This window comes from Eriocheir sinensis, chromosome 55 (genome assembly GCF_024679095.1).
Source record: "Eriocheir sinensis breed Jianghai 21 chromosome 55, ASM2467909v1, whole genome shotgun sequence".
Classification (NCBI taxonomy): Eukaryota; Metazoa; Arthropoda; class Malacostraca; order Decapoda; family Varunidae; genus Eriocheir; species Eriocheir sinensis.
The window spans coordinates 7,498,896-7,509,046 of NC_066563.1; the positions used below are offsets into that span (position 1 = coordinate 7,498,896).

The 10,151-nt window shown below is 44.2% G+C and overlaps 1 protein-coding gene across 2 annotated transcripts; it reads right to left on the bottom strand.

The window, feature by feature from the left end:
* Positions 1 to 4,514: 4,514 nt before the first annotated feature.
* On the bottom strand, positions 4,515 to 9,478 carry LOC126983992 (uncharacterized). 2 transcript variants are annotated; one of them, XM_050837289.1, is made up of 4 exons: positions 9,160 to 9,420; positions 7,459 to 7,819; positions 6,612 to 6,790; positions 4,515 to 5,946 (listed from the first exon to the last, which is right to left on the bottom strand). In XM_050837289.1, exons 1-4 carry the CDS (start codon positions 9,333 to 9,335, stop codon positions 5,751 to 5,753), a joined length of 912 nt encoding a protein of 303 aa, XP_050693246.1. In that variant the 5' UTR covers positions 9,336 to 9,420; the 3' UTR covers positions 4,515 to 5,750. The 2 variants fall into 2 exon arrangements, with proteins under 2 accessions (XP_050693246.1, XP_050693248.1); XM_050837291.1 differs by having other exon boundaries at positions 5,792 to 5,946; positions 6,587 to 6,790; positions 9,160 to 9,478.
* Between the last annotated feature and the right edge of the window lie 673 nt (positions 9,479 to 10,151).

The following is a 10,151-nucleotide window of genomic DNA, read 5'->3' on the forward strand; positions in this document are numbered from 1 at the left end:
CACCCATCCATTCTCCTTCCTTCCTTATTTCACTACCCTTCCATCATCATCCTTCCCTTCCTCACTACCCTTTCTTCCATCCTCTGCTTCTTCTTATGTTCGTCTTGTTGGCAATGGTTACTCTTCTTTCATATGTTGCAAGTTTCATTTTTCAGGGTTTTGTATTGTTGATGTAAGATACCACCCTCCTATCTTTCACTGTTCTTTCTTTCTTTCTCTGTTTCTTCGTCACGACTTCTTCCGTTCATGTCGTCGGCGTTGGTTACTTTTCTTTTCATGCAAGTTACGAGAGAGTTTCATTTTTTTTTTCAGAGTTTCGTATTGTTGTTGATGTTAAATGGCGTTTCTCTCTCTTCCCATCACATATGTCCTCCTCCTCCCCCCGCCCCCCCAATTCCTTCGTTCCCTCCACCTGTACTTCCTCTCGTTGCCGACAGTTTATCTTCGTTCATGCGAGTTACAAGGGAGTTTAGCTTTCAGAGTTTTGTATTGTTATTGACGGAGATATTGTAGAATGCTCGTAGCGTCCCCCGACTCTCCATTTTCCCTTTCAAACGTCGTCGATGCAGTCAGTCAGGCAGCCAGTCAGTCAACTCAGTCATTTTAGCCAATCTTGTCTTCCCTCCTCCTCCTCTACCTCCACATCCTTCCCCTATTCCCATTTCTTGTTCATCCCTTCCTCCTCCTCCTCCTCTGCCTCCACATCCTTCCCCTATTCCCATCTCTTGTTCATCCCTTCCTCCTCCTCCTCTTCCACCTCCTCCTTCTGCTTTTCTCCCATTCCCATTACTCTGTTCATCCCTTCCTCCTCCTCCTCCACCTCCACCTCCTGCTGTCCCCCCATTCCCATCCCTTGTTCATCCCTTCCTCCTCCTTCACCCCCACCTCCAGCTTTATCCACCCTCCCATTGTTCATCCCTTCCTCTCCCCTTCCACACACGTTCATCTCCCTTCCGCTGTTACAACCTTCAGGGTATAAAGTACGTTGGGTAGAGTACATTCCTTTCGTTTGGTTTCCACGTTACTGCATTGCGTTTTCTTTTTTAGAGTATACAGTCAGGAGTTGTTTATTTTTTGGTGATTTATGATTTATCTTTCCTTCTGTGCATTATTTATACGTGAAAGGAGATCATATATACATACTTCCGTTGCTACCTTGTCAACCCACCCCCCTCCATCCCCCCCACACTTATTCCTTTCCTCTCGATCTCCACCTCCTCTCCACCACCGCCGCCTCCTCCACCTCCTCCTCCTCTCCACCACCACCACCACCCAGCTCTCGCAACCCACACTGTAAATCTCTGTAAATGATAAATGACAGATGATAAAAAAAACAAAGGAAGAACCAATAAAAGAGAATGATACTTTTGAAAACGCTTGTGTCATTTCCTACGTGGTGATTGATATAAAAGGGTCCTGAGCACTACAACCGGGGCCATAGTAAGGGTTCTGAGCACTACAACCGGGGCCATAGTAAAGGATCTGAGCACTACAACCGGGGCTGTAGTAAGGGTTCTGAGCACTACAACCGGGGCTGTAGTAAGGGTTCTGAGCACTACAACCGGGGCCATAGTAAGGGTTCTGAGCACTACAACCGGGGCTGTAGTAAGGGTTCTGAGCACTACAACCGGGGCTATAGTAAGGGTTCTGAGCACTACAACCGGGGCCTTAGTAAGGGTTCTGAGCACTACAACCGGGGCCATAGTAAAGGTTTTGAGCACTACAACCGGGGCCATAGTAAAGGTTCTGAGCACTACAACCGGGGCCATAGTAAAGGTTCTGAGCACTACAACCGGGGCCATAGTAAGGGTTCTGAGCACTACAACCGGGGCTATAGTAAAGGTTTTGAGCACTACAACCGGGGCCATAGTAAAGGTTTTGAGCACTACAACCGGGGCCATAGTAAAGGTTTTGAGCACTACAACCGGGGCCATAGTAAGGGTTTTGAGCACTACAACCGGGGCCATAGTAAAGGTTTTGAGCACTACAACCGGGGCCATAGTAAGGGTTCTGAGCACTACAACCGGGGCTATAGTAAAGGTTTTGAGCACTACAACCGGGGCCATAGTAAGGGTTTTGAGCACTACAATCGGGGCCATAGTAAAGGTTTTGAGCACTACAACCGGGGCCATAGTAAAGGTTTTGCGTACTACAACCAGGGCCATAGTAAAGGTTTGAGCACTACAACCAGGGCCATAGTAAAGGTTTTGAGCACTACACCCGGGGCCATAGTACGGGTTTTGAGCACTACAACCGGGGCCATAGTAAAGGTTTTGAGCACTACAACCGGGGCCATAGTAAAGGTTTTGAGCACTACAACCGGGGCCATAGTAAAGGTTTTGAGCACTACAACCGGGGCCATAGTAAGGGTTTTGAGCACTACAACCGGGGCCATAGTAAAGGTTTTGAGCACTACAACCGGGGCTATAGTAAAGGTTTTGAGCACTACAACCGGGGCCATAGTAAAGGTTTTGAGCACTACAACCGGGGCTATAGTAAGGGTTCTGAGCACTACAACCGGGGCTATAGTAAAGGTTCTGAGCACTACAACCGGGGCCATAGTAAAGGTTCTGAGCACTACAACCGGGGCCATAGTAAAGGTTCTGAGCACTACAACCGGGGCCATAGTAAGGGTTCTGAGCACTACAACCGGGGCCATAGTAAAGGATCTGAGCACTACAACCGGGGCCATAGTAAGGGTTCTGAGCACTACAACCGGGGCCATAGTAAAGGATCTGAGCACTACAACCGAGGCCATAGTAAGGGTTCTGAGCACTACAACCGGGGCCATAGTAAGGGTTCTGAGCACTACAACCGGGGCCATAGTAAGGGTTCTGAGCACTACAACCGGGGCCATAGTAAGGGTTCTGAGCACTACAACCGGGGCCATAGTAAGGGTTCTGAGCACTACAACCGGGGCCATAGTAAGGGTTCTGAGCACTATAACCGGGGCCATAGTAAGGGTTCTGAGCACTACAACCGGGGCCGCTTGACTCATTCACTTCATTCATGCGTTTCTTCTTTTTTATACATATTTCTGCTTATTTTTACATTAAATTCGATTCATTGCTCTTCTATTTGTAGATTTACTGATTTATCCATCCGCTTCAGGTCTAAATCCAGGTTTTTCGAGAGGGTTCATTGGACAACTAAGTATTCGAACCACCTGACTCCGTTTTACTTACGCATTTATGTGTTTTTTCATATATAGTTTTGATTGTTTTTGTTTATTACTCTCGGTTCATTATTCTTTTATATGTCAATCTACTTACTACATATCCATTTGCTGCACGCCTAAAGACCAGTGCTTCAAGAGGGTTCACTGAACAGGGACGTTTTACTCGACGCCGGTTCATGCTTGGGATAGCGTCTCGAATCCCATTGTGAAGAGATTCCAAGCAGTTCCGAGGCTCAGTTGTCCTTCGCCTGTGAGACGTGCATGTACACCCTTAGGTCACTCCAGAGCCATTTTTTTTATTTGTTCAATCCGCCTTGTTCGTCCTAAAGTACTGCTCCACCCACCTTGTCCTCGCCGGCAGCCGCAAGGGACGGGGACAGAGAAGCACGGTGAGTACAGGTGGTCAGTGTGTTAAGTAACGTGAAGGTGGTGTGGACGCCTTCACCTCTCGCACCAGCTATTTCCAAAGGCCGAGGTTTTATTTTCGCCAGCACAAATAGGAGATAAATCGTGTTCTTATGGGCGTATTTTTAAGCTCATGGTACAAAAGATGGTCAACCTAACACGGGTCCTTCCTCCCCGCCACTCTGCCACCGTCCCAACACCTTTTTTTTCCTCTCCTATGGCAGTTATAAGTAACATATGAGAGGAAGAGACAGGTGTTGGGACTGTGTGGCGGGAAGGAAAGGACCCGCGGGAGCCAATACAAAAACGATCTCGCCAATCTGGTTTAATTCACTATAGTTGGGCGTGAGGTTTGCAAGGCATGGCGAGTGATAACTTTCGCCCCGATATTCTGATACATAAACATATTGACAATTCTGGTGCTGCAGAACACAAACAAATGCCCAACATCACTTTTGAAGTACAAAAAAATTCAAATATAATTTCAAATGTCATTTATTTTTTATTAATTTTACACCCGTTTTAATAGTTTGGAAGGTAATTAAGTGCAATCCCGTTCATCAACTTTTGGTAAAAATTCGTTTTATGGAAGAAATGATATCTTGTTCCCTACTTGACCAACTGCTCTTACATTTTCACATTTGTATTGATCTCCACACTCTTTCCTGTGGTTTTCCTGGAGGTTTGAAGGTTAATAAAGACACGTGACAAGAAAGCAGATGGTTAAATAGGCAACTAAATACTGTACTGCCATCATAAAACCAATCTTAACCTAATTGGTAGGAAACAAGAAATCGGATTGTCCATAAAAATAATCAACCTATTTTTTTTTTTACCAAAAACTTTATTAGTCAATTTTCTGTAACCTCTTCCTTTTCATGACTCATCAGTGTCTCAATACTTTAGCCATTATCTAGGTTATGAAAAAATGTTTCAGCTTAGCAAAATTTTACTGTTCATAGAAAAGTACAGTTTAGTGCATGTGTATGAAGTCATGCCCAGGCACTCCGAGACTTGGTAACATAAAATATAATTTCATTTTAGGAACATCGAAATTAAAGCTGCCAGGAATCCATCATATAAGTGTGCATCATAAATGAATGTCTCCAAGACTGTGTAGGGATTCATAAAGGTGATAGACACTCCTTGACATTGCTGAAAAGCATTACTTCATGCCATAGAGTATCATCATTACATATAACACTTTAAATATACTGGACATTAACACATAATGAAAGACAGCCAGACAAGAAACAATGCAGCTATTGGGAGTAACGTCAAGTATTGAACATTGCCAAATCTTTATAAAAGGTGTCGAGATAGAATGCTGCGACACACTGCAGGCATTACAGTCTGGTTGTATGGTACTCCTTGCCACACACATTACCGTGAAGAGATCTAATAACCAGCCATTCATTCTAAGCAGTGCACCTGTTAAGTAGCCATCTTTGGTTAGGAAACTATTGAGGGACTTGCAGAAAGGACTGGTGATGAGAGAGAGAGAGAGAGAGAGAGAGAGAGAGAGAGAGAGAGAGATAGTTAGGGAAATGATTAATGAATTCCACATGAAGGTGAATATACACATGTCATGGTTATTGCCTTACAAGATACATAGAGATAAAGGACTAGAAACAAGACTTGAGGTGAAGGCTTGCATGAAGAATAGCAAGACAAGACAAGGACAGTTAGTGAAGTGAACATGAGGTTACTTAACACCTGTGCCTTACACAACTCCAAAGTGTATCAGATCTGACAGGCAGTGCCCTCAAATAAAGTCTCCAAGGTAAAACAGATAAAAAAACGAACACTGTGTTTTTAACTTACGGTATAAAATATGAGATTATATAAAACTAAAAAATAGTATATATGCATATAAAAAGCATTACCATACATAACATTTGATAATACTATTATGGTATACAAGTGACAAATGTTATTCAGATCCCAAGTTGCAAACATTTCATTTTTGTTTGCCTGCAGATATAAATGAAAGGATCAGTGCATACAGATTCATTGCTCCATTTACCATCAGCGAAGATTTGAAGAATACATTGTGGCATAAACTATGGCATCCTGTTAGTACTTGATACAAAATAATAATAGTACTGAAAACAGAATGGAAAGATGACAGCACACCAAGATGTCTTGAGCTACCCCGGGGACAGACTCAACGGAACTGTGTCCATTTACACTTCCCATTACGAAGGATGCCGCTGCTGACATGCTCCAGCTCCCGTAGGCCCTGGCTCACGGCTGCTGTGTCTCGCTGCAGGGACTGGGACGGGGAGCTGAACTGCTGCCGCCACTGTCTGCCGTGCTGGGGTGTTCGCACCAGGCCAAGGTTCTCACTACCGTGCACGTTTCTGAAAGAAAAGTTAACTCAGATTCCAAACAGGAAATAAGGCCAGAATGCCATAACGGGTAGTATACAAAAACTGATGCACCTCAGTGGTGTAGAGGTTAGCATGGCTAGCTATGAATTAGTGAGCCCAGGTTCAAATCCTGGCCTGGGCAGTCAAGACAGCCCACCCAGCTGTTTATCCTCCCTTACAGGCTGGTCAATAAATGGCTGCCTGGGGAAACCTGGGGAACGTACATTGTGGCAATATGAATGCCACACTTGCTCTGTGTCTCAAGGTAATGAGTTCTTACCTCCTACAAGCTCAAGGCCCAATGAGACAAGAGATAAGCACAGAGGCCACACATACTATAATGTTAATCTGTATGTTATCCTTTAGCCCTAACTTTGACAGTAACTGTGAATATCAAAAACATTCTTCACTATTCATCCAGACCAGAAGGCAAGAGGTTACCAATTAAGAGCCGCTGGGTTTTACTTTAGCAATGATAGATTAAAAGACAAATTGTCACTAAAGCCAAAATTCTGGACCCTTAATAGGAACATCCTGATGAGACAGGAATTAGATATGTAAATTAAGACAAAATTATATAGGATTGAAGATCTACTTCATAAGATTCATCACAAAACCCAACAAGTCTCACTTCAGTGTCAGAGGAAACATCACACCTTTTTTGGGGTGCACTTTGAAGCCTCTTGGCTGCCTTGTGGCTGTAGGGAGTGGGTGGGGTGCTGATGTTGAAGGGGGAGTACAGCTTGCCCGGGGTGCGGCGTGGGGTCCTGCGGGGTGTGCGTGTTGGGGTGCTGCCATCCAGCTTGTACCGTCGACGGGTGGAGCTTCTGAACATCTGTGAGGGAAAGTTAAGCTGAATTTATTTTGTTCAGAAAGTTCCAGACTTGAAGCCTGTTACTGATGGTCATGTGGTAAGACCCATGCTCTTTGGTGTTCACCTAAGGAGGTGTTCACTGTTCAAATGTTGCCCTGCAGCATTTGCTTTTATATAAGAGCTTTTGAAGGGTTCAGGTTTATTACAGTGTAGGATAGAACTAACACTGAATGAACAGCAAGCTTTAAAGAATGAATATCCAAACTCTACCATCCTTCCATAACACCCTGGGTCTGGGTGAGGACGCCAGACAAGATCTTGCAACAGGTAAAAATTTACCTTTCCACGCAGTCAAAAAATGGTCATCCCAAATACCAAGTATTATGCTAAAGTTATTATTAGTAAATAAGTGCTAAAATAATGCAACTTTGCCTTAATAGTCATCTAACCCTTCTGAAGTGGCAGCCTACCTCTTTAAAAGGTGACACAGCCCCTCTTTGCCCAGGAAATGTACATATAAATCAAGCAAGTCTGGCCCCCAAGGTTAGGCTGTGCTTGATGGAGGCATGCATTTAACCATCTCGGAGAAGTATCCATGTCAGAGTAAACCACCTTTTACTTGGGCTTTAGAATCATATATTAAAAAAGATGCAAAAGTCGATTGAGTAACGACCCTTGCTGCCTCCTACCTGTGAGAGGGAAGAGAGGGACGTCCTGACTCCCTGAAGGGCCCGATTCACTTTCTTGCCGCCCTCCTGGAGAATCTTGCTGGTCTGGGGCTTGAGCTGCTTCACATTATCCTGCAGGTTGTCCCACAGCGGTGTCACCCCGGAGGGTAGCTTACGCAGGGGCCTCCTAGGGTAGCGGGGCTCTGTTGGGTTGCTAGAGGTGGGAGCATTGTCCCCACGAGCAGCCACATGATCCCACTGGAGCTGAGGCTGTGAGGGCTTGTGTGGGACCTGGGTGTCATCGCTGTGGTCAGGGCGGCTGTGTGGCGCCTGGTCAGTGTTGGGCTGTGGTGGCTCTCCATTGGGCTGTTCTGGCTCACTCCTGAAGGTTGAGAAGAGGTTGTAGTAAATGTGTAGGATTACCTCACAGCTGAAATTATGGTTTGTTTCCTTACATTTTTTTTTTTTACAGCAAGGGAGGCAGCTCAAGGACAAAAAACAAAATTAGTAACTTAAAAGCCCCTTAAACGCTGCACCAGCAAAAGAAAAAAAGAACAAGGCCAAATGCGAGGTTGAGATGAAACACATTCCTCAACTAATTTTAAAGGATAAGGTTTTTCTATTAAAATTAAAAGACAAAACACATTCCTCTACTAAATATGAAGGCTTAAGTTTTTGTTCATGAGGCTTGTGTCAATTTTCAAACTAATCCCAGTCATTCTGCACATGCATTTCCTAGGTATATGGTCAGGTTATGGTTAAGATTGTTTTTTTAACACACTAATATCTCGTCTCCTACTCAATGAACTGCTCTTCTGTTGTCATATATGCAATCTTTACCTAGGTTACCATTGAAGGAGGACATGGTTATCATTTCAGAGGGGCTAGAGAACTGTTTAGGTGACGTTACTTTCTTTTGGCAGGTTTTAGTAAAAGTGCTCTGAGCCACTTGATAATACTACACAGTTTCAGTTTTAAATTAGTTTTGACAAACAGGGAAAGATAAAGTTTGCCCCCCAACTGACATGATTTTGAGTTGTGTTAATACTTGACTGACATGAAGAGGAAAAGGAAAAATGACAGACATGGAGGAGAAAAGTTAAAAAAATCACCAGGCCATAACTAACATGAGGGTACAGTTTTAGCACTTCTGAAAGATAAATTTAAACCCCAAAACTGCCATGATTTTGAGCTATAAGACCTGACTGACATGAATAGAAAAATTGAAATACTGAAAATGAGAGAATAAGAAAAATCACCCATAAGAAAAAAAGAGGATATAATGTTAGACCACCACTACCACCATCACCTTCACCAGCCTACCCAGCTCACCACCCTAGGCCTAAATGACATCAGATAGGTACCCATAAAAAAAGAAACAATCCCAGAATACGTTAAAAATAAAATATCCCAAACTTGACAACCACCACCACCACAATCCAACCAAACCACTACAGGGTCTTTTAAACTCCTCCACCAGCCTGCACAGCTCATCACCCTAGGCCTAAATGACATCACCTACCCATGAAAAGAGAAACGGAAACCCAGAATACGTTAAAAATAAAATACCCAAAACTTGACAACCACCACCACCACAATCCCACCAAACCACCATACAGGCCTTTTAAACGCCTCCACCAGCTTTCACAGACTGCACAGCTCATCACCCAAGGCCAAAATGACATCATATACCCATAATAATTTTCTGATAACGACATGTACCCAGGAACAGGAGGGAGGGGCCCAGTCCTCCATCCTTGGCCTCCTTTAAACCTCTCCTGTAGATTGATCCGGCTGCTTGGTGTGCCTGGCTGGTAGTCCTGGCTGAGGTGGAGGTTCTTATCTTCCTTCTGGTTGCCCGTGAAGAAGGACCAGCTACGGGAAAGAGCCGCAGCCATGGCGTTTGTGGAGCACTTGGGTTTAAACTGAGCGCCTGAGGGGGAAGATGGAGGCGGTGATGGGGGGGATGCTTGCTAGTTTTGGGTTTATTTCGCGTCTCCTGCTTGGTTTTAGTGGTGTTTTATGTGTTTTTTCTTTGGTTTGTACTGTTTTGTATTGGTTTAAGGTGCTATGAGGCGGATAAGAGCGTGTTAAGTCCAGATTTACGGTATAAGAAAAAGGTGGCTGGCATCTCGCGGGAGGGTGTGGAGGTTGAGGGTGGAATGCTTCTTATAATGCCGATCAAGTTTTTGGTTTATTTCACGTCTCCTGCTTTATTCTAGTGGCATTTTACGTGGTTTTTCTTTGGCTTGTACTGTTTTGTAATGGTTTAAGGTGCTATGAGGCGGATAAGAGCGTGTTAAGTCCAGATTTAGGGTATGGCAAAAAGGTGACTGGCATCTCGTTGGAATAAATGGAGGCTGAGAGTTGCTTGCTAAATGCCCTCAAGGTTTTGGTTTATTTCACGTTTACTACTTTGTCTTAGGGCGAATTAAAACGCTCTAATCCTCTCACTTAGTGGTATCTATTTATATGTTCTATTTCGTGAGGATTGAGCGTGTGGAAGGTCCAGAAAATGGGTCCTGTGTAAAGACTCCATTAAGCACCTCGGTCCTGAGACGTGAGACATTTAACGGTCGATCTCAATGTCAGGAAGGCAAGGGGTTTTAAATGGCTTGGGTTCATATTTCAGATGTATCGGGCTCCCATTACGACTGTTTTCCAAGGCCATAGAGAAGATGGACTAGGTTTTCATGGGTGATTTTCCCTTTCAA

Bases quoted from the DNA above. Each gene is read 5' to 3' on its own strand.
- LOC126983992 (XM_050837289.1), bottom strand. From the start codon at position 9,335: ATGGCTGCGGCTCTTTCCCGTAGCTGGTCCTTCTTCACGGGCAACCAG. The intron at 6,791-7,458 runs GTAGGAGGCAGC...TTTCCCTCACAG, and splicing joins CCCTCTCTTCCCTCTCACAG to ATGTTCAGAAGCTCCACCCG. The intron at 5,947-6,611 runs GTGTGATGTTTC...CTTTTCTTTCAG, and splicing joins CAAAGTGCACCCCAAAAAAG to AAACGTGCACGGTAGTGAGA.